The following is a 26,708-nucleotide window of genomic DNA, read 5'->3' on the forward strand; positions in this document are numbered from 1 at the left end:
CCGTTTTACTGCGTGAGACACCTAAGTTATTCATTGTGGATAAATCTACCATTTTCAAGAATTGCACAATTAAGAAATGTATAAGCTTTACGTTTCAGAACAGTTTAAAGCCAGCCTTGGTTTTTAAATGCTCAACCACGTGTTTGGCTGACATTTTCCAAGCTGTAGTAAGTGACGTTTCCAGGGGGTGTAGACCTAGCCAGGCAAAACCAGCCAGGCAGCTTTCACCAGTAGTGAGCAGTCATTCACTATAAAGGCTCTTGCTGCTTTCTGCACTTCGGCGTCGCAGCGGTATTGATCGTCAACTGAGCAGATATGTTTCTCTGCAGGGCGGCCTGGCGAAAACTGGCTCCGCTGGCACGGATGTCAGTCTCGGCATTCTCCAGAAACGGTAGGTCTTGTCCCCCTTGCCCTTGTAAGAAGTCTTAAAAAATAAATAACCGTCATACGTGTATGAAGAGTTAAATAAATGTGTATGTTCCTTGCGAGTGTTTTTTTCTCCTCAGGTGTTAAAATGCAAAATAATATTACAAATTTCGGAAATCTCCTGGCAGAAATAATTTGTAGCCTATTAATTGCAATGCAAACAGACGGATTTCAATGTATGACAAGTACTCTGTGCTAGTCACAGTAAAGGAGATCTGAAGGTCACGAGAGGAATGAAAAATTGCATCGAGAATGAATTGGCAGCTTGGTAGCATAATTAGAAAATCTCGTAGAAGTGCTCGAAATTACCATTAAAACAAGGTTTGAGGGGTTTACAAATTCATGTTTTAACCTGGGTTTACTCGAGTACAGTAAAGGTTGGTCAAGTGTTTTAAAACTGAAGGCGAAATCCTCTAATAAGCTCGTCATGTAACGAAAACAGTGCGATATAATGCTAACTCAGCAAGTTGCGCTGAAAAATCGTCCATGCATAACTGTGTTATTCATAGGTTCTGTACGCTTGCTACCAAATGCTTTCTGCGCTGTACCTTCTGTTTCTCATATTGGTTTCGCATTCCTCACACAGGAGGAAGCGTGTGTCAAACAATTAGTTTATACAACAGTAGCTCAGATACTGTGTATACATATACTGTATGTTGATGGGTCAAATGGGTTACAATACTGTAACATTATATGCACAAAAAATAACAAATTGTTTTATTTTTTCTGTTACTTCAAAAATTATTTAAGGTGTAAATACCAACATTGCTTGGACTTGAACATGAAATGTTTTGGGTTGTAGGCCTTGAATGTAAAGGATTGCTGAGATGGGGGGGCACAGTGGACTAAACTGTTATTTGATTATATCTGTTTCTTTTTTGTCTGTTTTTTGGAAGATGACCAGCTCCTAACTTCATAAATGTCACATGGAGTTTTACCAGTTATGGTCGTTTGTTCCTTTATTCTCGTTGTGCTAAATTTCTTTGATGTATGAAATATTGGGGGTACATTGGTTTTCTTATGCTAAATAAATTCATGTGAAATTAAAAACCACAACGAAGCAGTGGCACGTTCCTGAACATGCGAGCACGAGGTTATGGTTTTTTAACAGTGACCCCTGGAGACGATTATGTAGCTTGAAAGATCCGCCCCCTCTTTTATAAATTCCTTGCGTGTCTGAAAGGGTGAAAATGATTTACAAGGAAAGGTACAAACAAGGCGTTTTATACCCTGTGGTGTAATGTCAGTCACACTAATGAGAAAAAAAAAACTATTATTTAGTAATTTTAGCAATTAAAATTTCGTAGGTCTTTAAAAAAAATGCTTTTATGACCTCAAAATGTTAAGTGTTAAAATATTGTGTTAAACATTTTGAGATTGAAGCAATAGAATGGATATTTGTTCTGGTTAGTCTATATGAGGTTTCACTTACTTTAAACCCCAAATGACTAATTAATTTGGCTGATCCTTTTATGCAGAGTATCTTAAATTTGCCTCCATTCCTAAAGCTGGGTTTATTACAGGAACAATATGGTTGAAGTTCCTTACTTACAGTACATTTGTTTTCAGAAATTGTAAAATCCAAGGAACCTTAAAATTTCATTTGAAAATCAATGCAGCTTCTGTATCAACGATCCCTAGGCAAGTCAGTTCACCGATAAAAATATATTCATATAGGTATAGATTAGATCCCGTATTACAGTGTATAGGCTTGCTGTTGTGCACACAAAGGAGCTGGCATTGTCTGACAAAAAATGGGGTACCTTTATCTTTATCTCTAACTTTCAAAGTTTGAATAGTTTGGTCTTTCAGTATGTGGTACATGTAACTTGAAGCTTTCATTTTCTTTTTAAATATAACATCAACTTTGAAATCTAAGAATAGACTTATCCAGGTAAAATGTTTGCTTTGAAAATGTATGCAATATGCACTTGTTTTATTTTTTATTAGAATGCAAATATTTTGACAGCCTAAAGCTAATGCAATTCAGGTGCATTTCCTCCTTGTTGTAAACAAAAAATATTCATAAAATGAGATTGAGATTCAAAATTGTGCACATTTTACCAAAACATGCCTTAAACATTTAATTTAAACCCCTTTTAAAAACAAATCCTGCAGCTGTCAATATACAAACCAATGAAATGTATTTAATCAGTGAGCAAAAGCAAAATCACAAATTGTTATACATGACACATCTTGGAAGGTTGGTGCAGATCACTTTCTACAAGATAAATTGGAGAATTATGACAAAAATTGAATTATTTCTAGAAATTAAATGGAATAAAATGTTTTTGTATAACATTACTTGTAAAGAGGTGTCCCTTCCAGTGAAGAAGTCATACTCTCCAGTTCACTGCACACTGCAGAAACCAGTATGATCTCTGCCCTGAAGCCTTTACCATTTTTCCTTTTGTCGTAAAGTCAGCACAGGCTACAGACAAATGTTTGTTGTTCCTCTTTTAGTTAAATATTTTATCAGTATTGCTTGATGTGAGCTTTTATCTTTTATTGTCACTGAAACATAATTTGTAAACTGAGATGAATATTGTGGAAAATTGCATCTTTGTAAATATCTTTCATGCTAAAAAAGTGACAGTGGAAAGTGGAGTATAATCTAAATAATGAGCATAATTTGGAAACTCAGCAAGTTGTTTTTTAAGTGTTGAAGAACAATTTACCATTTGAGTCTGAGTTGGGGCATTTTCAGTGGAGGGGGCCAGTCATCATTTAGAATTGTGCCAATTTGCTTTCATTATAAGTAAAAAAAACATTTTTATTGGAAAGTTTCCATAGTGAGGTATTTTCCCTAAGGAAGCCTGTGCCTTATTTCTTTTTATACATAATTCATGCTTGACCATCCTTATTATTAATCATTAACAGCTATTTGTATTTACTTCCATGGAAAATCGGAAGGTCCAACACCTTTACCCAGGACTATTTTAGCAGATGATTAGGGAGAATTTAGGCAGAAGTAAATCACCTTTGTCAGCTGTATTTTTGGATGCCCCAACACAATCCAATAAACATGAGGAGTCTTGGCATGACAAAGAAGATAAACCACCACTATACTTTAATTGTCAGCTGTTTTATATTGTATAAGATTAGATTAAGTTTGTTTGGTCATTCTTAAAACAGTGACTTCTTCTGCACTTGGTTGATAAAAAAACCTGCTCTTACACAGAGAGTGTAATGAAGAACCTTGTAAGTTACTTTATCCTTGTGGCCTTATTAGTGGGCTGCAGTATTGGCCTAAGTGAAATACCATAGTCCTTTTCATCATCCTAGTTCTTAAGGGTTTTCTAAAGTGACCATATCTGATGACAGGAGGCATATTAAGAGGGATAACACTACTGGTCCTCGAGAGCAACTGCCATGCAAGAGTGTGTTAAACGACTAAATGGCTACAGACATTCACATTTCCTCCTGAGAAAATACACTTTGTTAAATCTTGCTTGTAAGATTTTCTGAAGAATATGGTTGGTATTGACATATGAGTCTTTCCTTGTAGAAGATACAGCCGTCATGTGCCTTTTTCATATCACTTTGTGTTGTTTTCTGCCTTTCCTGTTGCAGTCCCTGCTCGACAGATGTCATCTGGTGGTGTTCCTGGCTCCTCGGGAACAAACCTGATCTATATTCTCCTCTGCGGGGGCTCCTTCACTGGTGCAATTTATTATGTATGATTCCTGTATTTAAAAGCATGGAATGGAGACATACTGTACAGTATATTGAAGTCTTTAAAAATATAGTGCAGAAGTGAAACATATCCACTTTGTGTTCAACCACGTGAATGTGGTTTGGAAAACAGTCAGTGGAATTACTTAGAAAAATAATTTACTGATTTTTTTTAATTAACTGATTTGTATGGTAATGTACACACTCCAATAGAGCAAGAAATGATTATATATAGCCCTGACAGTTTAACCTTAAAAAGTGAGCTAGACTCACTTTTAATCACAAATTAATTTCCGTAAACCTATATTGTGAGAATGAGAGCTACACTGTCTGAGTTCATAACCTTAGTGCAGTTATCTTTTAGTGGTTTGTGGTTTTAGTGCTTTGTGGGACTAAATATTCTACATTAAAAGGGGTTTTTCCTAACGTTTTGGCTAAAAATAAGAGCTTGTGATTTAAAAAATGCCAAGAACATTTAATACTGGTACTCTTTATTTCCCTGTTGTATTTATTATTGGGCTCTGAGAAGCAGGGCAAATTGCTCTTAGGCCAAGTGAACCACTGTTTGTCACTTTCAGAATATGTTTAGTAAAGAACTTTCTATTTAACCTATTAATTATGTCTTTGAAAAAAAAAATCTTGTTGAAAAAACAAACTTTAAGGTTTAAAGTATAAGTCTATATCTCCATGTCTTTTTCTGTGTAATTAAATCTGAATTCACTGGTTATATTCTCTATTTTATACTTTCCCAATTTGGAGTAGGGCTGGGCGATATGGCCAAAAACATTATCATGATAAAAATGTTCATATCAGTCGATATCGATAATTATCACGATAAATGTCAAATCATTATTTCTTTCAAGTTTAAAGGCAGATTTTTTCTCCTGGGTGAAAGTTGAAGAAACCAGGCAGTTAATTGGTAAATTAAACAACTTTTTATTTTAAGAACACAACAAACACTTGCCAAACAGCAGAAACATTAAACAAATCTGTTAGCTGCCTGGTCTGCAACACGTGCGCATGCGCATATGATGCGCAAAGCATAAACATATATATCGAACATTTATCAATCTTTTGTTAAAATTATACAGAGGAAAATTATATTGCGATAATTATCGTTATCGAATTATCTCCCAGCTCTAATTTGGAGTCACTAATGAAGCATATACCTCAGTGCATTCTTGTTGAAACAAGTTTATATCAGCTAAATTAATTTAAATCTGGGTTCTCTGTATCAGCTTTAAATCAGTTTATATCAGGTCTCTCATTTAAATGTCTCTGTAATGAGATTTTCCTAATATACAAATTAACCACAAAAAAGTGCAAAATGTATTGTAAACAGTCTTCACAGTGCTAGGACTCTGCTCATCCTTAAATTACCATGTTTGTAGCTCAACAAACCCTCTGCTTACTCATCCAAACAGTAACTGCTTTCCTTAGAGGAAATAACTTTTTTGCCAGACATACAGTATCAATTAAAAAATAGTGTATTCTAGCACTGACATTAAGACAAATGAAATGTAAAAGTATTTTTGAATATGTATGGTAATGTGTCTCTTAAATTATAAGCAAATAATAACAGCAATATTATTTCTTGTTTTTTCTGAAGAGTTACAAGACCCTTACGTCCGACAAGGCCCGGTTCCACGATAGAGTTAATGAGATCTCCACCAGACCGAAGGACGAATGGACACCAAAGCCATGGCCACCCAAAAGTAAGCCCAACTGTTTATCCATCCCACTTATGTGTGCCGTTTGTCTGCCTTAGCTTAATGTAGAGAGTTAAGTTCACAACATTTATTTCATACAAGGGCATATATAAAGTATGTTATATTATGCAAAGGAAATTAAGATTTAGCATATTGTTTTAATTTTGTTCATCGTGTTGACAATGCCCTGTGATGGACTGGCCTCCCCACTAGGGTGCATCCCGTCTTGTACCTGTTGCTTGCCAGAATATGCTCCAGCTTCTCCATGACATTGGATCATGTGTATTGGATAAATCAGTTAGAAATTGGGTGGATGGATGTTGATAATACAAGTTTTACGATTTGCCATGACAAATATCGTCTTCAAACACAAGACTGTCATTCATTTGACCTAGTACAAGAGCTCTTTTGGGCTAATAGTGGTTGTTAGACTTTATAGTTATCTCACTGGACCTAAAGGTGTGGTATTTTGGATACCTGGGGGAATAGAGAGGCAGAGCTGTGAACTGATCACCAGTTCATGGTGCGTTGGATCTAGAGCATGGGTCAGGTAGAAACAGGAGATTAATGTGGGGTGCCTGGGAATGTTTGGTAGATGATAGCTCTTTCCCTGTGTGGAAAGCTTTTACATCCCATTTCCATTTTTTTTTAATCCCAGGTCTTCGTGGTCTTTGAAATTTGAAATTGAGGAGATTGAGTCTAAGTTGATGTGTCGTGTTCATCTCAGTCATTGAGGCAGCTACGTAGTTCTATGGCTTAGAAGCATTTGTTTCCCCTCGTGGTGAAAGCTCGAGGACCCAGGGGTGGACACCAGCCTTGAGGGGATCTGTAGAAGAAGACCCCCTAAGCAGTGCATGTAAAATCGTCTTCTGATTTGGAGGCGATGTATCGATTGGCTAAGAATGTTTAGGAAGGGTTTAGAGAGAGAAGAATAATGGACCAGCTCTTTGAATGTTTTGCACTTATCAGTATGGTACGGTGAAGGTAATTAAATTTTCTTAGTGACATTGTCATCAAAGAACTGGTGATTATGTGGCTCTTGGATGAGCAAATAGGTGTACTATGGAAAGACAGTGCAGTTGGTTGATGAGTGGTGAAAACTTACTATGTCTGTGAATCGCCTGCAAAAACAAAGCCCGCCTCTAGATCACACCTATTCAGTCCCCTCACTGTGTCTGAGCTCCTTTCACTGGATGTCAGAGACAGTATCTGTGAATCTCTTCAATCTGGTGGTGTTCCTTTACTGTTAAGCTTGATGCTAATCTGCTAAACAATTAGGACCCAATTTCTAATCTTCCGTTTCTGTGGAAGATTCTGGAACATGTGGTAACTAATACAATTAAACCTTTCTAATCTTACAGGCTCTACACACCCTTTCATCCTAGCTTTAGATCTACAGTATGATCGATACTGAGTCTTGTCATTTTCAGCTCCCTGGTGATTGCTTGACTGCTGCAGCACACTTGATATTCTTATTCTTTTGGATTTGAACACAGCATCGGATACAGTTAACAATCCCTGTTTGCATCTCTACACAGCCATTGAGGTGCAGTTGTCATATCTGGTTATCCGGCTGCCATAAATGTCTTTTAAAAAAAAAAGTTTTCAGTAGAGATGAATTATGAGAAACACATATACACAATTTATACATTTATTGTTTATATTTAATTTAATGTAAAAAAATATCCAAATCTATTTGAAGTTTTGTTAAAATTGGTGTTCATACAGCTGTTCCTACAAGAAATTAGTTTACAAGGACCAATTCCCAGGTACAAGGGCTGTTGACATTCGGCTTTAGTTAATGAAGCAGTGTGTCACAGTGAGGGTGGAGAGCTAAATGTATTAATTCGGATAAATGAGATTAAGCAATACAAATCAGGCTGTCAGCAATGATTTTCTGCTCTGTGCCTTGCCTAAATAATGAACTCAAAAGGATGAAGCAGATGCTTGCTTGGGGCCAAATTCCTAGTGATCATCAGTGTCTAAAGTACCAGTAGTTCTAGAACAACTATGAAAAACACCCTTGTGATTTTGAAACCACTGGCTGAAACAACAGAGCAAGGAATATCTTGGGTTGCTTTTCCCAGGTTTTGCGTGGCAATATTATCTGACACGTCCTATTGAAAGGGTGAAGTAATGGGGTAGTAGTTGAAGAGTTTGTCAGGAAATTAGCAACTGTAAAATGAGAAACTACCAAAGTTCTTATAATATAATCAATACATCGTGTCGTGCACCAAAATCATACAGAAACATTTACAAAATTATTTGCATTGTTTGCATTCTGATGTGTAAAGAAACAACATTTTGGTGTACAGTGTGTTTCTGAGCCCTTAGCTACAATCATGTACAATACATTGTCTAAATTAACTACCAGTGTTTTGTTTTTTCATTTGTCTTTTTTTGACATTATAATACATTTATTTAGTCCTAGCTGCTGGGGTAAAGGTAGTTATACTGTGTTTAACAACGACAGTGGACATGAGATTACATTTATGATAAACAGACATCTTTTAACACTAGTAATTAGTGACACAAAGTAACTTCGAGAATGCTTTTAAAGCCCCAAAGCTGTTTTTTAACCTGAACCCTTGAGTGTGAACAGACAGACACAGCATCACATTGGATTATACAATTCTGAACCGCTGTTTGTTTGTTTTTTGCTTTACACAGGATTTCCATTTTAAAGGCCAATAGAGAAGCCAGAAATTTCAAGCATTCTTTGTTTTTTTTTTTGCAATGCCCACTTCACAATTCTCCTTGTCACGAGTGTAATGTTCATAGATCTAAGATGCCGAAGACCTCCATGATTTAGCTCTTTAAAAGTCTAGTTTCCAAGGATTAAAGTAAGCTGAGAAGAATGTGGGTAGGATCTGTCTTGGTTAATCCGATGTTGTCAAGAGTTGTATGTCAAAAACAGTCACTGTGAATTAGTAATTGTTACAGATAACTACAGTACGTGTACATAAGAGAAGAACAGTATGAAGATGGCATTTGCATTCTCTGCCCTGTAGCTAATAGGATTTTGTTCACCTGACAGCATTCAGCTTTGTCGAAGCTCAGCTTGATACTGATACTGCAGATCAGCTCTTCTACTCTCTTACAGGCTAACTGATATAAATAGAGCCACAGTGGGCTAGAAGCCTGTTACAGCATGGTTAGTTTAACATAGCCTAGCTCCTCAGACTTAACAGATGTCTTGACCCAGTGTTTGGTTGCTTCCTTATGAATAACTCTGCTCATGAGACTATTGCACTCTGGTTCATTTATACTGAAATACAAGCTCATTGGTGATTTAAAAAAAATTCAACCAGCATATAAAATTATAGAAATATTTGCATGTTAGTTCAATTGCAATGGATTTGCAGTAATATGAAAGCATGGCATTAAAATAACTTGTCTTCTTTTTATGTCTTTCAGAAGATGATGGTGAGTACCAGTTTACTATTTTGCTCACCAACATTAACATAATTCTGCATGTTTTAACTCTAGTCACTACTAATTTTAGTGTTTAGTAAACACCCTTGATTGCAGTGGGGATTTTTAGATGAATTCTGTAGATATGCTGGGTTATATAATACATCTTTGACCTGCATAACTCAGGGCAGCCCTATTCTGATTAATGAATAACTTTTCATTTTAACTATTTACTGTTTTATTTAAGTTTTTGTCAACTGTATAAAAGCTTATATACCCGTGTTTTTCACACTGAAAATAAGTGAATGATCTCATGAAGCTCAGATCAGTGTGCTAAGCCATTTAGAGCTAATACAAATCAAGTGCCAGGTATCTGTGATGTACTGTAAACCCATTCTCTCAGTAGACACAAAACATTCTCATTTATCTGATCTTACTTAACTATGAATGTTGTGACTCTCTTAAAGTTTATAGACCGAAATAAAGCAGCAAGAGGAATCCAAATTTTTTTTAAAAAAATGTTACAGAAAGGGATAGCTGTTTGTGAGGCAAAGGCTATAAAGAGCACTTAGATACTAATTTTATTTCAGTGCTGTGTTCTGGGCTCATAGTCACAATATCACAGTTCACCAAATGTAACATAGGGATAGTGGTAGTGACACACAGCTCAAGTGATTTTTGTGGTATTTTTTTTTTTCATTTAGTCTTCTATGGCAAGACAGCAACCTAGTCTTGAAATAGAATTCGGAGATTGTTGAACTATGACCAAAAGCCTTCTTAATCTCTAAGGCTGTTATCATGAACTTCAGACAAACACTGTTTCAGAAACGCAGGAGCTGAGGGAACTGAGTTGGACTTAGTTTGTAAGTGCTTCTGAAAGCTATCACGGCCCTCATGCCCATGTACTTTATCCAGACTGTTCATTAATCAGAAAGGGGTTTGACCCTAAAGCTGCTGCCTTGGCAAAAGCTCATAATAATGACAGCACTGCTTGTCGTACCCTACTTTCATTCTGTGTTTCCCTTTCTTCTTACCTGTGTCAGTCAACTGTTGTACATGTAGGCCCACCCCCTATATAACTTGTGTATTAATAGAAACCGCACTCTCAGTCATTTTTACTAATAGGTTTTTAAATTATTTTTTTTATTTTATTAGTGACTAAATTCTTATAAAACTATAACTGCAAATGCATAAACAGTATGGTACAGCTAACCACTCCTAATAATAAGCATGCCAAGTGAAATACATCTGTAGTATTTGAATACTTTTAGTAAAATAAATTTGTATTTTTCATATATTCCTTTATCATTCCTCTCATTTCCTAATTCTTGCTCTATTTACACTTTCCAGAGTAAAATCCAGAGACTGCAAGCTTTCCTAGACTTGAGGGAGATTAAAAATAAACCTTTGGATGAAGGGACTCCTCTTCTTGAATGTATTCATCACTCTGTAAAGTTAATCTCGAGTTTCCTTAGCCATCATACTTTTCAGTTCAAGGTATTATTTACCAATTAAAAATGTACATAACTGTGTGCGCATTGTATTTATTGCTGTAAAAGAACTGTTGAACGTTACTTTTTATTTATAATAAAGCAAAACTTCGAACCCTCCTGCAGTATGTTGTGAAAATGTCAAGGTATTGATAGTAAACAAGTGTTTCTGTTTCCTGTTCTGTTCCCTGTCTATCCTGTTTTTCCTTTTATTTCCTGCTCTGGGTTTCCAAATGCCTTTTGCTTTCGAACTGCATGCTGATGTAGAATTTTGTTGGGGTCACTGTGCTTATCAGATCACTGTGCAATCAGAAAGGTGTGGAAGTGGCTTACTCTAATTTTGCTGTGTATTTCTTTTAGTTCTGCTTTTTGGGCTTACATTGCATGGGTTTGTAAATTTCATACTAACTTTATATTCCAATACATCAGTACAATTACAGTACATGTATTCATGGTTGTAAAAAATGCAGAACAGAGACAAAATTACTGGGACCTATTTACAGGTAGGATAAATTCACTTTCTTCAGTTAATGCATAACGCTTTAAGTCTGAAATAGTGACAGATTTATATAATAATAATCTCTCTAGTAATGCTTTGAATCCTATCACGCTTTTAGTTTCTGTCGAAAGGAATATTAATCTTAATCACAGGCTCCAAGTTATTTTCTCATTTGATGTACAGACTTTTATTCATAATTGTGTTGTTAAATTTTCAATGTAGTCTATGAAATAACTCTTCGCAATTAAGTGAGTAGTGTTTTCTTCAACCTTTCCTTGGACAAACAGAAGTCCAGCATTGTAGGATTTTTGCATAGTATTAAAATGTGTGCGAAGAGAAAATTTAATTTTTCTCTTTTGAGGAAATCTTCAAATAACGGAGATGAAGTAGTCTACGTATATACAGTATTACAAGAATTAAAAAAACAAACATTTTTGTTTAAATCTTGTACCTGTATTGACACCATTCATCTCCCAGTAATGCTTTATTTTAACTTATTACATTTTATAAATATTTTGGTTAAATCGCACAAGGATGTAAATATTTATACAGCTTCAGATTCATATAGAGTGATATTAATAATTGACAATCCCTTGATTTACATTAGTTAATTCTGGTCTTTACTATGTTTTGCAAGGGAAGATGAATGTTGATTAAACCTAGGAGAGATATTGGGCCATATTCATCCATCTTTTCAATAGAAAATACAGACTACTGATACAAGAATAGGTAAAAGATACTTATAATTTTTAGCAAGACTTCTATATCTGTATCCTACAGTAGGTAGACAGCAATTTTGCTGAAGCTTATACTCCTCTTTCTCAGGAAACAGCTGGATGAGCTGTTTCAATTACTTATCAGTTACTGTAGCTGCTAACATCCATAAGGATTTAGATGGACTGAGTGACCTCCTCTTGTTGTTAGTATTCCTGTGCTTTCAAATTTTTCTTTGTTGTTATCATATGAGACATAACTGTCTGTTAATTCAGCAAGATGGCATCATTTAATAAATAAGGCCCAATTCTTATTTAACAAGCTATATAATGTACCTGATAACTTTGTGAATAATACAGTTGGATGGTGGCAATATATGATAGATGCAACTGTATAGGACTTTATTCAAATCATCACTTGTCCTCTAAAATGTGTGTATAGGCCGTTTATAATAGCCTTGTAATTTGTTAACAAGCTACTCCAACAGGCTAATTTCTTTCGGTTCCATTTAAACAGCCTGGGTAGGCCTGCTCAGTTCTGCCTACAGGCTCAGTTAACCTAAACTTCTAAAGCTTCAGCCATGTCCAGCAGAGGCAGGTAGGAGAGCTGTGATGCATGTGAAACATGGCTGGTTAATTTGATTGTTGTTTTGTTAAAAACAAAAGCAGAGCCTGAGGAGGCAGAGGAAGCAGAACCTGCAGGAGAGCCTGCGGTGGAGACTGCCTCGGAGGCCACCGGAGCCGAGGCTGTAGAGGAAGCCGTGGAGGAGACTGCCAAGGAGGCAGTGTTGGAGGCCTCTGAGAGCACCAGAGCCGAGGCTGTGGAGGCAGCAGTGGAGAAGACAGCCACCGAGCCAGCGCCGGAGGCTGCAGAGGGCACCACAGCCGAGGCTGTGGAGGAGGCTGTGGCTGAGGCCTTGGAGGAGCCCCCAAGTGAGGCCGTGTCCTCTGAGGATGAGGCAAACGGTACCGCCCCGGCTGAGGAGGATGTCTCTCATGCTTCCCCTCCTGTGGAGGAGACGTCTCCAGAACCTCCAGCCACACAGGCGTCTGAGGCCCAAGGTTAAAGAGAAATGTCCATTTTCATACTTCCTGACAGAGAACATAGCCCAGCCCGGGTTACAGAAGTTGCAGAAATTTGAAAACAATTGTTGGAATGATGGTATAAAGGTATTTAACTTGGTTTGGCTGTGAGCAATCTAACAAAAACACTTACAAATAGGTCTCTGTATAAATATTTATTTAATCTTTAAGTAGGTGGTCCTATGGTGATTAGAAATCCTTTTTAGTGTAACCAGGTTATAGGCAAATTAAGCCCATGTTGAGTGATTTAACTAAAAACACCAGTCAGATGCTATTCAGAAAAAGTAGTTAAAATAAGCTATGAAAATGTCATTTAACCATTGCCTACCATCAAGAATATTAAGACACAGATTCTAAAATGAGATGTGATTTTTAAAATAAAGTGTTTTGAAAGAATGCTCCAAATGATTATCCCAGTTAGTCAGGTGGATAAAAAACATTTGAACTCACTGTGCAAAGCAGCATTTTAATAAAAAGAATTGAAATATTTCTATGAATTTTGTGGACTGCTGGGTCTACAGCCTGGTAAATACAATCGATTTCATACAGCTCTTGTTGGGAAAGGTAAATAATACCTGCATGAGAATTTCCTACATTTGCAAGACACCCTACACATCAGATTTTTAATCCAGTTCTCTGCTACTGTAATTCAGAATAGAGTATACAATGAAATGTTAGTTTACCTGCCTTACACAAAAGTCAGTTCTTTGCCGTATTTTGCATTACATTGATTAAAAACAGCCATTGCTATTTTTTTGTAGCCATCACCACTTATCAATGAGCTAATCAATGTTGCCAAACACATCAGCAGTGTAAAATTTGCTCGGCCTTAAGAAGTTGTTCTTATCAGCTAGATATCAATGTGAAAGTCCGGTACATTAAGAATGAGGTTAAAGCCATGTGAAAGAGTCTTAAAATTAAACCAAACAAAGTATTCTGTATTAGAAGTTCCTGTAAGTGCCCAACAGTGCAATAGGCACTCTGGTAAATTCCCCTCCACAATGATGAGTCCGTGCATAGGTGTCACCCTTATATACTGTACAGTCCTAAAGTATTCACTTCTCATCCAATGATGTCCTGTTTTACTTAATTACAAATGATATATACACATTTCTTAAAGTGAATATTTATAATAAAAACTTGAATGCTCAAATTGAACACTGCTACGGGTATACTGTAAGTTTTCAGTTCTATGCACAAAATTACTTCTAAACATCGCATGATTAGTTGAGTGGCCTCTGTCTGTGAGCAGTGATAGTTGTTTACATGATTTCAGGATAAGATCCCTCAGTCATGTTATGAATTTCAAACAAAGATTTGACCAAGAAACCTTTCAAATTAATTTATGGATAAAGTTGTTTCAAAGACACTGAATAAACCCTCTGTGCAACGTGAAGTCATTAAGATGTGGAAGGTGTGTCATACTACTTGTACACTGCTTGGATCAGGCTGTCTCTCCAAACTGAGGAGCCCAGCAAAGAAGGAAACTGGTTGGGGACGCTGCAGTAAAGCTAATAGTGATTTTGAAAATGCTACAGGGTTCAGGAATAGGACAATATGTCAAAGTGAGTCAAAGTTGGACAGTTTGACAGAATGGTGATAAGGACATCATTATTGAGATACATATATTTTGATAGTATAATAGAATTAATGATTATATGTTTGGTAGTCCTTTAAATAACAGTATCAAATTGCTTTTAAGAGGAAAACATGCTCCTAATATCTACATGACTCTAAAAAGTACTGATGGGATCTTTACTTTTGCTTCTCATTAATGTAATAAAGAGTATTTTTGTGGGGGTCTTCACATCCCCTTTAGACCTACTTTGTTCCTTTATGATGTGAACATGAAGGTACCCATTCTCTGGTGCTCTACTATGCTTATTTCAGCTCAGCCTGTAGCCTAATTCTTTGTGAAGTATGTATGTGTACTATAACATTTATTAGTTATAGTGTCATCTTTCACTTTCTTTTTGATGTTTTGATTCTCTGGCACTGACAAAAAAGGCTTTGTAAAATTCATCCTTCAATGTTTCTGGTTAGCTTGTTGAGTCTTTTGAAGAGCCTGACGTTTGGAATATAACACTGTAAGCACATTAGCATTCTCTACCTCCTTCTAATACTTCCAATCAGTAACAAATGTTGTTTCAGAGTTAGAAGGTGAAAGCTTAGTCTGTCTGCTTCCAGTGTTTTTGTTCTGTAAATCTGGTCCAAAAAAGTCACTGTGTGCATTCCTACAAAAAAACAAGATGCTAGAACAAAAACCTTTTTTTCATAACAATTGAAGAAAAAAAAATGGGTCTCATGATGTGTATTGTGAGTACTGAGGGGAATGAAAAAAGCCTCCTCAAAATAAGGAATTCGGTTTCCTTTAAAATCTTTAGCACCTTTCTGGATGCTATAGAAATTTGCTTTTAGAAAATTGCCAAATGTTCCTCACAGTGGAAGGTGTTTATAAGGAACACAATGTAATATTTGAGTAATGCCATTCATACATGTCTCAGTTCTCGCTAATAATAATCCATTTAAATTGCTTTAGGATGAAGTAGGGGAAAATCCCCCAAAAAGTTCCTGTGATCTTCGTTATCATCAGAAAACTGCAAAAGATGACAGTTTTGACTCACGGTTTCAAGACTTTTTGTGTTGTTCTATGATGAAAGTGCAAACATGCATTCTGATCCTTCCTTTCTCTTGTTTGTTTCAATGTGCTCAGGCACTGAGCAAACCATGGTAACACTTGAAACCACACAGCAAAGGCTCATGCAAGCATGATTCTCTGTGCATTTTGTATGGGATTGAAGATGGAGCTGTGGCCTAAAGTCTATTTGATCTATTAACTGTTAATTATCAAATTTAAAACTAGAAACTATAACATTTGCCTTGTTACCATTTTCCAAACAATGTTTCCTGATCTCCTCTTCTGTTAATGTATGTTGATCAGTGGAAATATGACAAATATGTTCAGTGTGTCTCATTTTCCAGACTTTGTGTCACAAACCAGCTATTACTGTTAACTAATTGACTGTTACCATTCACCACATTAAACCATTCCCTTCCAGTGCATGGCTCCATTTGTATTGCTTAATCTGAAAGAGAATCATTCTTCTTGACATACGTCTGAAGCCCTTGATATTTCTGTGTTATGGATTAATAACAACAGGCTTGGGTTCTGGAAGTTATGTAAATGTCGAATTTCCTCCTACTTTACTTATTAGCAAAGCTTTAACCCCCAGAACAACTTGCAACCCTTCTCTCCCTCCGTAACCCTCCTTTTTGTGAACTGTCTGTGGTTATGCCATTGGTGTGTTTATTGCATGTGGTGTAGAGGTCCTGGCATATTTCCTTCCTCACTTTACACTGTGCTTTCTCTACGTGTTGAGCATAGAACAAGAAGGAGAGCAGGGGTTCAGATGGTCTTTGGGCTTATTATAGAAGGAGTCACTATGGATCTTTTTTATTGTAGGTATTGCACATCAATGTTCAGTACTCAAAAAGCCAAGTGACCTTATATTATATATATATACAGTATGACACGGTATGTATATATATTATATATAATATAAGGTTTGTCTGTTATTACATATAATACTTTATTTGTTTTATTTAAAAATTGATCATTTTAAATTGCAGGAAATAGGAGTAAAAGTGAAGCCACATGTTTTCAGTAATATTTTAACTCAAAAATACAGAATTAATGTAAGGAAAACATACAGGCTCATTTTTGGATATGATCGAAAAATGTCCTAATATTTGGAATGGGAGGCTCTGCTCTTTGAGGACAAGCAACATGTGAGATATGCAACAAGTAGAGCTGACCCCCACTCTGAAGTGTAAAAAAACATATTTGGTATGTGAAGCTTTCTAAAAGTAGTCCAAACACTCTGGGTTTTTGTTTTCTTTTTACTTTAAGGTTTAAAATTGACTAACTTTTCCTTGCCACTCACATATTGGCATAATTCTCTCACTATAACCCCATGTAGTATAAGCCCCTTCAGCATTACTTCTTTTCAGGTTCTCTTCTATACTGGGAAACTTAGAAATGTTTCATTTTGATTTCTTTCTAAAATGCTTTCTATTTATGAGAAACATCCACATATGGGTTGTACAAGGGAACATACACCATTCTTTTAATTTTATTGCTTCTTACATTACAGTTCTGTATATTTACATAATTTTCGGGGACCTTGGGCCTTCATTTTAGGTACAACAATCTTGCTTTATGATGACATGAGAAAAATGTTCTTAAATTTTTATTTTCTGTTCTAAGAAACTTACACATGGTATTTTTGAACTGGCTATAAAAGTGAATAAGATTGTCAGAAATAACTGACCTAATCATCAACTATTGATTTTTTTTAAAGAACTTCTAGTGTTCTAGAAATGTATAGTGGCCTGATGAACATTACGTGAGCTGATTCACATTGATGTACAGTCTGCAAAAATATCAACTGAAAGAATTTAGTTGTTAGCTTGTAAATTCATCAGTTCTAAGATTCTTTAAGAGTATTAAGGTTCTTCAAAACATGAATTTACGTTTACCTTTTATTTTTAGGTCTGAATGGCCAGTTCAGGTATTTAAACATAGGCCCATTCTTATTAGTTCTAAGTCTCATAGAATGTATATTTTTTGTTTTATAGTTTTAAACATGTCAAATTATTCAGTATTCAAATTTTGGAAGATATATTTGACTTGAAAAGCTCACTCAGTGTTCATTGGAGTATGAGGCATTGAATGTCTCTTTGGTATTGTTAATTACAACAGGGTACTTTTTTTAAAGCTACAAATCGTGAGAGATGGTTTGGAATTTTATTAATAGTACTTGTCTGATTTATAAGATGGCATTCATTTTGCTCTTCTTAATAATCTCCCCATATAATGAATCAAATTTAATGTACCAAGTAAAAGACAGTTGCAGCTTTCACAAAGCTCAGCCTTTTTTCCAGTTGTGCTGTCCATTATGATTTTAAAAATGTTAAACCTCACTTATGTCATTTACAAGCCCAAAATGCATACATAGGATTCACTCATTTCTACATACCGTCTTTGCTTCTGAACCACGCTAGAGACATCACCTTTTAAAATCAATCTGCAGATTAACTTTTGGAGGTAAAAGCTTATCTTACTTCATTCTCCAGGTCGATTTGATGTGGATAAATGTTTTATTATGTAAAAGAATCGGCTTCTAACATTGGTGCTCCTTCTCATATTTTTTTTTTTATTCTGCGAGGATGTTTGGAAATCAAGCAAATATTACATTTCCTTTCCTCCAGCCATTTAATTTCCTTAGGAGGTTCAAAAAGAGATAAAAAACAACTCCCTCGAATGTCTCCATACAAGTAGTAGCAGTACCCAGATGTGAAACTTAAAGAATAGTCAAACAAATTCTTTACCTGTAGCAGGTTAGCACTGTCTTTAGGTATATTAGATTTGTAAATTCATTGCTGAACTGGTCTTTTATTCCTTTCTGAAGTAGTCTGAAGAGAGTAGGCTGGAAAATGGGAACTACCTGAAGAAGGCTCCACAGCTGAAATATTGTTTTTTTTATTTTTTCAGCCTTAGACTAATTTCTGCTTGTTCCTTATCTACCTTTACTCCCACTTGAAGAAGATTGTCTACGTTTATTGAAAGAAACATTCTCTCTCTTTCTTTCTGACACCTCAAAATTAGACTGGCAATGTTTCCTCTTCTCCAGTCAGCAGAATCCTAATCCCGTACCCTGTGTCTTTCATAGTATCCTCCCTTCTCATCAACACATAACTTCCAAATACTCTGCCTTTTCTTTCTTTCTCATATCAAACAATTACAAGACCCACAAAGAAGGGTCTAGAATCATGAGGTGTCTCATTAGCTCCACTGCAATCTGGAATTTTACAGTGAATCCTCTATGAACCCAGCTCAAGAGGGTGTGTGTACTTGTGCATAAAGAGCAGGACAGGACAGACATCTTGAGTTGCTCTGGGGTATTGTAGTGAGTGTTGTGGGGTTACCTTGCCTCTAGTATATCTTCACTCTCAGCCTTCTTGGACAATGGGTATGTGAAAAGTTGCAGCTCTCAGAGAAAAAGCAGTTTTGGTTATTTCCTTGCAGAATATTATTTTTCCTGACATAAGGTATATATGATCTTAAAGATTAGGTTTAAGGTGGAGTGCAATCATCATGTAGATTTCTAACAGATTGTTGTACAGTATTTTAATTGGGCAAAATGTCCATATCATGGATCTCCAAATTAATTTTATGTGTTTAATCTAATTTTAATGTCGACTATTGAGCAAATCATCTGTTTATAAATGTATAGACATAAAAGAATCGTCAATAAAGTTCTGCATGTTTTTTTAATTTCTATTATTATGCTCATATTATGATCATCATCATATTATGCTCAGCTGTAGACATCAAACCACAGTGCTCACATTAAAAGATGAACAGTCAAATTGAACCTGAGAGTAGACAGTCACTCTTTACAAGAGAAACTATCACTTCTCTTCATGTTACCCATTCTTTGGAATGATATAGCAGGATATTTATTTTTTAAAACATCTTTCAAGCAGCAAAGACAACCATTGATCAGAATTTGCAGAGGTTTTTCCTGTTCAATTAAAAGGAGGAAAATTGAAGGTTCTTGAAAATAGTGTAAAAATAACAATTCACCACCTTTTTCATTCTCTGTTTCAGTGCCAGTGCCTGAGCTGTCTAATGCTATGAAAACTGTATCAGCTGTCCCTATGGCAGAGGCAGTAGACATAGCAGCAGCTTCTGTAGGAGACATAAGCAGTGCAGCACCTGCCCTAGTGCAAGATGCAACTCAGCAAGTAGTGACACTAATACAAATGTCAACACAGTCTCCTGATCAGAATGTGGACACTTCTCCAGTAACAAAAGTGGTTTCTCTGGAGAAGCCCAATGTAATAACACTGGTTTCAGTGAGTGATAAGGAAGCCTCATCTCAAAGTCCCTCGGCAGTAGCTGTGGAGGAGCTGGACAACACTACAGCAGACATGGGAACAGTGGAAACAGCCATAACTCCAGAAGCTCAAACAGAAAACAAGTCATCTGTGATTCAAGACGCTATTAAAGCAGGCATCCCTTCAGAGGAAACAACAGTTTCTCCTGTGGAGGACACTTCAGACGTTTCAATAGAGAGGGACACGGTTCTCACTTTAGAATTTACAGCAGCTACTTCAGAAGAGGATGTAACAGAAGTTCTAATTGAGAGCACACACATTTGTCCAGAAGAAGATTCAGTGGTCACTACAGTAGAAGAGACAACAACCGCTACAGTCAAAGAGCAAGCAGGCATTACACAAGACAGTACAGTAATCAATGCAGACGTTACTGGTGAAGTAACAGCTGTCACCCCAGGAGAGGTATTAACAGGTGCAGCACAGGAAGAGGTTGTAGTAAATTTGCTGGGGGCATCTGAAGAGGCTCAAGAAGAGAAGGAGGAAGCCAGTGCAGAAGAAAAAATGTCACATACACCAAGAGAAGTCTCTGTGTTTGCTCTAGTTGCTCCAGCTGAGGAGGAGGCAGTGACTCCAGCTGAAGTTGATCCTGTGGGAGTAACAGCCAGGCCTCTAGCAGTGGAGACATGGGAGGAAAGCGGAGGGAAACTAGCAAAGGACGCGCCAGTGGGTTTTGTGGAGCAAGGAGAGGACGCAATAGAGGAGGCAGAAGCTGAGTCAGCAAAGCGCACAGCACTCCCTGTTATTCTGGAGGCTGAAGTGATACCAGTGGCAGGGGGAGTGATCGAGACAGAAGCGATCCCAGCAGCAGGGTGTGCTGTCCCCTCAGCACAGGAAGCAGCAGTGGCTCAGGTGATGGAGAGAGTGGGGGAAATTGTGACCCTGGATATTGAAGCAGGTGGAGTCTCAGAACAGGAAGCAGTGGAGTCAGAACACAAGGCTGACGAAATGACATCCATTCCAGTCGAGACTGAGGTTGTGGAGAAGACAGTGTCTCCAGTGGGGGTTGGGGTGGAAACAGAAGTGACTTCTGAGGCAAAGGCTGTGGATAATTCTCCTACTCTTGAGGAGAAGAGTCCACTTGCTGGGGAGATTATCCTAAATCATCTTGAGGCAGAAGAAACCTTTCAAGAAGACAAAGGTAGACAGCAGTAGATTGGAAGGGGTTTATTAAATCTCACAAGCCACTTGTTGTTACACCCAGAATGTAAAGAAATGGTTTGCTACTTAAAACATAAAAGTATTATATTAAATGAGTTGAAAAAGAAAAATGTGCACACTCATCAAACTAATACAGGGTTATATAAGTTCAGTAAGTATAAAATAATTTTGTTTTAATTGAACCCTTGTATAGTGCTTTTTCATATTTTATCCTGGAAATAATACACAATCAAAGAATAACTTGGTGCTTTATGCCCGGTGTTGCAATTAAATATAGAAATCTAAATTGACTATATATTTCAAAATATTTTACCAGAAAATATACTTTAATTAGACAATTGTATATGGAGGTATAACAGAACTGCTGCCTTGTAGCTCTTGGCCCCTGGGTTTGATTCTGGCCCTAGGCACCTTCTATGTGGGGTTTACATGTTCTCCTCATGTCTGCTTAGGATTTCTCCAGGTGCAGCAGTTTCAGACCATAGTTTAAAGACATGCTGTCCTGGTTAATTGGTGTCACTGAGTGGCTTGGATGTGTCTTTGTGTCCTGTCCAGGGTGTTGTCCTGCCTAGTTATTGAAAATGACAGTGTATACCTCATGTATTATAGGCAATTTTTTTCAGGTGTTTCCCTTTCCCTAATGTTTTGTTTTCATTTTTACAGAGTCAAGTGGGGCAGATAAGAGCACAGGCATTTAACCACCCGTTGAAAGGTAAGATAATAACCTATATTGAAATCTACACCACGAATAAGCGTTCACTTAAAACTCTTAGATGTGGAAACGATGAATACTGATGTGATATTTCATTAGAATGTACTGTATTATTTGGATTTAACTATACCGTGTTTTTAGTAGTTTCCGCTAGGTGGCAGTATTTTGCGTAGTTCTCTATTTCACCGATATTCACATTCACACATTATTGTTTACTGTAGTTCCAACAGGTCCAGGATTCTATTCTCAGCTCTGCTTCTACTCTAGTTCACTGATATTCACTCCTGGTGATGTAGGGCTGCAGCTCAATTTCTAATCGGGAATGAGTAAAGAACTGAAAATAATGGTAACATAGACTAATTAAGTGAACAGATTATTCTGATAAATTCATTAAGTGTTCAGAGTGGGATAGAAACCAAAAGGCACATAAGCCCTCCATGAACAGGAATGAACATCAGAGGTTTCATTGTTGAGGATGTCAGATTAAAAGACACTCTTGGGGAAAAGAATCTCTATTAAATAGTTTTTTCTGTTTTCTTCTTCTTCTTCTTCTTCTTCTTCTTCTTCTTCTTCTTCTTCTTCTTCTTCTTCTTCTTCTTCTTCTTCTTCTTCTTCTTCTTCTTCTTCTTCTTCTTCTTCTTCTTCTTCTTCTTCTTCTTCTTCTTCTTCTTCTTCTTCTTCTTCTTCTTCTTCTTCTTCACAGTCTTAGTCCCAGACTGTCCTGGGGTCAGCTGCTTTGGTTGCTCTTCTCCACTTGTCTCTGTTGAGCACATCTTCCTCACTCCTTCACATACCTCCATATCTTTTCTCACACAATCTATCCATCTCTTTCTAGGCCTGCCTCTTCCTCTGTTACCTTCCACCTCAAATTCCATTACCCTCTTTGTTACTTCCTCAATGTCCCTCCTCATGATATGTCCATACCACCGTAACCTCGCCTCTCGCATCTTCTCAACCACATCCACCACCCTACATCGTCTACGGATTTCTTCATTTCTGATCTTATCCTTCATTGAAATCTGCAGAATCCATCTCAACATCCTTTTTTTTATTATTAAGTGATAATCAGTTTGTGAGTCTAGAAACATACTCACCACACCCTGCCAATTCTCTCCAGTTAAAAACTGTTCTTTGAGTGCCAATTAGTACTGTATGTACCAACGATTGCTGCAGTTCTAGTGGCTAATCATCTTTAAGTAGTATCTGATAGATTATGATGGGGTTTATTTGATGTCTTATTTTTCTTTTCCATAGCAGAGAAGAGGAGAGATGGTGAGGAATTCCATGGAGAACTACAAGGAAAAGGAAGTGCCTTGCCTATTCTCCCTTCTCACACAGTGTCCTGATTTAAGCAGAGGACAGTGTCTGCTTTACTAATCATTTTCCAGTGCTTGCCCTTGCTTTTCATTCCATGTAAACAACTTGTGAGGTACAAACCACAGAACTGCCGTTTAATCCATTTTAATACAATCCATTTTTGGGGGTCACGTTTAAACAAACATTTAAGATATTTTGCACAAAAACAAAGCAAAAAAAAGTTGTAAACGTTTTCTCTAAAAAGGGGGGTTTGGAGAACACACAGTTTATTTTGAAAAACGTAAAGCTGTGCTGAAATCTCTGGAATATGAAGCAAGAATTAATCACGAGACAGAGATGTAGGTAAGCCAGATTTTGCAGTACTCTGACTTTTACCAGATTTGCCCATAACAATAGGGGCATTAGGGTTGGTCAATACTTCATATTTCTGACACGGTACTTAAATTCATTAGAACAAGTTTGCCTCATGACTCATTTGAAAGCTATTTCCTTCACAATTTAATGTTGAAAAACACTTTATGTGTCCTTATTTTCGACTGGAGGACAGCTGGTGGATTGAGCAAACACCCCGAAAACATGGATCTCATTAAAAGTCAGTATAGAGCACTCATTACATTCCAAACCTCCATAAAATGCCAGTGGTCAGCTTCATTCAAACATGGCTGTGTACTTGGGTCATTGTGGAGACTCCTATAATGGAAGATCATTTCATACAGCTAGTAGAAATTGCAGGCAGCTGACAGCTGAGGCAGGTTCTGGCATGGATATACTGCAGAGTCATCCACAAGCATTGAAGCACATACATGGTCTCCAGGCCCAGGCAACCCCAAGCCCCAAACAACAAAAGGCCCCATTTCCATCAGGATCTGTGGCTGAGCAATGTTAACATAATAGTCTCATTTTAGGCTGTGAGACCTTTTATGTAAGGATTCAGCTACATTTTATGCCCACTTGGTTACGGCCCAAGTGATGAAACGTGTCCCCACCACAATGGCCCAACAAAAAATCAGACAGTTTCAGCACTGTGTCCTCAACCATTAGCAGGCTAGTTCATGGAGATTATTGATCATAGAGATGATGGCAATCATTTTCTGGGTCTCAAAGGTAATTGTGATGTCTGGCTACAGTATACGGTATGTTAAAGTCAAGCCATCAGTCAGATGAAGAGGAGGGTGCTGGGCAAAGCTATACTGGTGCTTTACAACAATAACAAAAAAACATGCTATTGAAGAATGTGACTTGGATCTGCTGAAACTCACACTCTGCTGTCCAGACCTGGCCTTAGGTTACTCTTTTGAAATCTGAAGGGTAATCTTCATACTTCAGAGTTTGCAGATGTTGACAATGTAAATGCCTTCACTGAGACCCGTCTAGACTGAGAACCTGAAAACTTCTAATTTGCAGTCATATACAAGTGCAAAGAAGCGCTGGCCAAATATATTGAAGTTAATAGGGACAATGTTGACGTGTGAGAACTTATAGCAAGAACAATCTTACATATGTTGTACTATGACTGTATTGGCCCACACTAACACCATATTTCCTTAAAAACACTGAAATATGATCCTTACAGTGTTGCCTACAGAACAGTGCCCCCTGTTTCTGTGGTGAGGCACTGATTTTATTTGCTTGGCACAAAAGGAAGAGTGCATCTTAGTGGACCAGTAGTATTATTTTCCGCTTCTGTGACTCTTCTTTTAAAGTGTTCCATGCAAATGGCAGGTGAACCAAAGATTGTTCAGTTTATGAGTTTAGGTGATCAGAGCTTAAATATACTTTTCCCCCATGGCACCCTACTTGTTAAATTTAGAAATATCTATTATTAATGTAACAAAAACATTCTTTCAGGTTTTAGCCTCTTAAGCCTCTTGGGCAGTGAGGCTTATTAAAGAAATTGTAGATTAAAGTGGTTGTATACCTCACAATTGGATGAGGCAGGTATTCATTTGTTTAATTAGGTTGCCAGATTTTCACTTGCTAATGTAGCATTTTATTCATCCATCACAGGGCACACATAGACACCAACACTCACACATACCCACCAGGGCAAATTTACCCAGAAACCAATTAACCTATGGGTATGTCTTTGGACTGTGGGGGGAAACTGGAGCACCTGGTGGAAACCCATGCAAACATGCTGAGAACATACCTTGCAAATGTTGTCTGCCATTGTCCTGAGAGAGCTGGAGTTTATCTGGGAGCTAATATCTGTTTGCTTGTTCTACAATCTTAAAACTAATTTCATGACAGTACTTTAGAAAGGAAAACAGTTAAGCTATTTCAATACACAAGTCTTGTGTACTAAAGTCAATTTATTATATTATATTAAAGTTATAATATGTACCATAGTGTTGTTTATAAAGTGTTGTTACAGTTCAGTATACGTTAGATAAAGGGTTAAATGTTTACGTCATTACCAGTTGCTACCAGCACACAGTGTAAATAATTTATGACCTTTGTAGTATTATTCCTTTGAAGGAACACTCCATGAATATTACATATATATTTATAGATCATACTAAGTTTAAAGTACTAACAAATAGATTGGTGTAGTTTTCATAAAAGTCTCTGTACTTGCTTTAGAATGTCACTGTGTCACACACATTTTAGAAATTAGTAAGTTAATTGTAATTAAGTGAAATTGATGTAGAAAGTTTATGAAAATTGTTGAGACTTTATTATTGTACTCATAAACTTTACTGCTTGCCATATTATTATATAATGAAATAAAGATGATATAGAAATATTCATTGTGTGGAGACTGTAACTGAAACCATAGGAACATCTCTGATTACAGACATTATTATTTATGAAACCTGTTTAAAACCTAGAATAGACATCTGAATAAGTATATTGACTCTCAATAGGAGATACAGATAAAGGTCTTGAAATGAATTTTAGAGAGTCAAGCCTGTAACTTGCTATGGTATTTTTGGGATTACTTCAAACAACAATTGTGCCACTTTGATTCTTCAAAGACAGTCAGAATGTAGTCCCTCCGGTGATTGCCAAAGTAGTAGATTCTGCAACTAACCATGTGAAAAGAGGCTCCCCTAGCTAATATGAAATCAACTGTTAATTATTAGAAAAAAAAAACATTAAAGCACAGAAGAATAACCCTTTCAGGCACATTTATGTATTGACAATACCAAAAACATACTGAACCGTGACAGTGTATTGTTTCCTTGCATGTGGGTTTTTGGAATTTTATTGATAAAAAGGGAATATCTTGGTCAGAGAAAGAATATGTTGTCGCGCTATTTTACAGCATACATACAATCTCAAATCAAGATTTTAACAAAGACGATTTTCACACTTACCTTTACCCAGGGGTTAACTATATTATTATAAACATTATAGTTTGTTCCATACTTCTACAACCCTTTGGGTAAAGGGGTGCCTGCTCCTCTCAGTTATAAATGCACTTTGGTGTTTCCACGTGTGTCCTCCAGTTCATGTTTCACAGTTCATTCTGAAGAAACCCTCTGAATGGACACATTTGCTGTCGAAACAACCAACAAATGCGTTCAAACATCATCCTCCCTCTTA

At 36.8% G+C, this 26,708-nt stretch overlaps 2 protein-coding genes across 5 annotated transcripts; both read left to right on the top strand.

Annotated features, from left to right (window-relative positions):
• Positions 1-210: 210 nt before the first annotated feature.
• Positions 211-16,068, top strand: mgarpa (mitochondria localized glutamic acid rich protein a). Of its 3 annotated transcripts, none has more exons than XM_088629907.1 (4): positions 213-391; positions 4,000-4,103; positions 5,711-5,828; positions 10,577-10,834. In XM_088629907.1, exons 1-4 carry the CDS (start codon positions 316-318, stop codon positions 10,603-10,605), a joined length of 327 nt encoding a protein of 108 aa, XP_088486033.1. In that variant the 5' UTR covers positions 213-315; the 3' UTR covers positions 10,606-10,834. The 3 variants fall into 3 exon arrangements, with proteins under 3 accessions (XP_088486022.1, XP_088486033.1, XP_088486042.1); XM_088629916.1 differs by lacking the exon at positions 10,577-10,834 and adding an exon at positions 12,596-16,068 and having other exon boundaries at positions 214-391; XM_088629896.1 differs by lacking the exon at positions 10,577-10,834 and having other exon boundaries at positions 211-391; positions 5,711-5,884.
• Positions 12,854-25,905, top strand: LOC148678007 (uncharacterized). Of its 2 annotated transcripts, none has more exons than XM_088629875.1 (4): positions 12,854-12,988; positions 19,683-21,110; positions 21,794-21,842; positions 23,097-25,905. In XM_088629875.1, exons 2-3 carry the CDS (start codon positions 19,709-19,711, stop codon positions 21,826-21,828), a joined length of 1,437 nt encoding a protein of 478 aa, XP_088486001.1. In that variant the 5' UTR covers positions 12,854-12,988; positions 19,683-19,708; the 3' UTR covers positions 21,829-21,842; positions 23,097-25,905. The 2 variants fall into 2 exon arrangements, with proteins under 2 accessions (XP_088486001.1, XP_088486011.1); XM_088629885.1 differs by having other exon boundaries at positions 23,100-25,905.
• Positions 25,906-26,708: the final 803 nt, after the last annotated feature.

This window comes from Lepisosteus platostomus, chromosome 1 (assembly GCF_059453375.1).
Source record: "Lepisosteus platostomus isolate fLepPlt1 chromosome 1, fLepPlt1.hap1, whole genome shotgun sequence".
Classification (NCBI taxonomy): domain Eukaryota; kingdom Metazoa; phylum Chordata; class Actinopteri; order Semionotiformes; family Lepisosteidae; genus Lepisosteus; species Lepisosteus platostomus.

Coding starts and splice junctions, on each gene's coding strand:
- mgarpa (XM_088629896.1), top strand. CDS start 316: ATGTTTCTCTGCAGGGCGGCCTGGCGAAAACTGGCTCCGCTGGCACGG. Junction 392..3,999: donor CTCGGCATTCTCCAGAAACG/GTAGGTCTTGTC, acceptor TTCCTGTTGCAG/TCCCTGCTCGACAGATGTCA. Junction 4,104..5,710: donor TCACTGGTGCAATTTATTAT/GTATGATTCCTG, acceptor TTTTTTCTGAAG/AGTTACAAGACCCTTACGTC.
- LOC148678007 (XM_088629875.1), top strand. CDS start 19,709: ATGAAAACTGTATCAGCTGTCCCTATGGCAGAGGCAGTAGACATAGCA. Junction 21,111..21,793: donor AACCTTTCAAGAAGACAAAG/GTAGACAGCAGT, acceptor TCATTTTTACAG/AGTCAAGTGGGGCAGATAAG.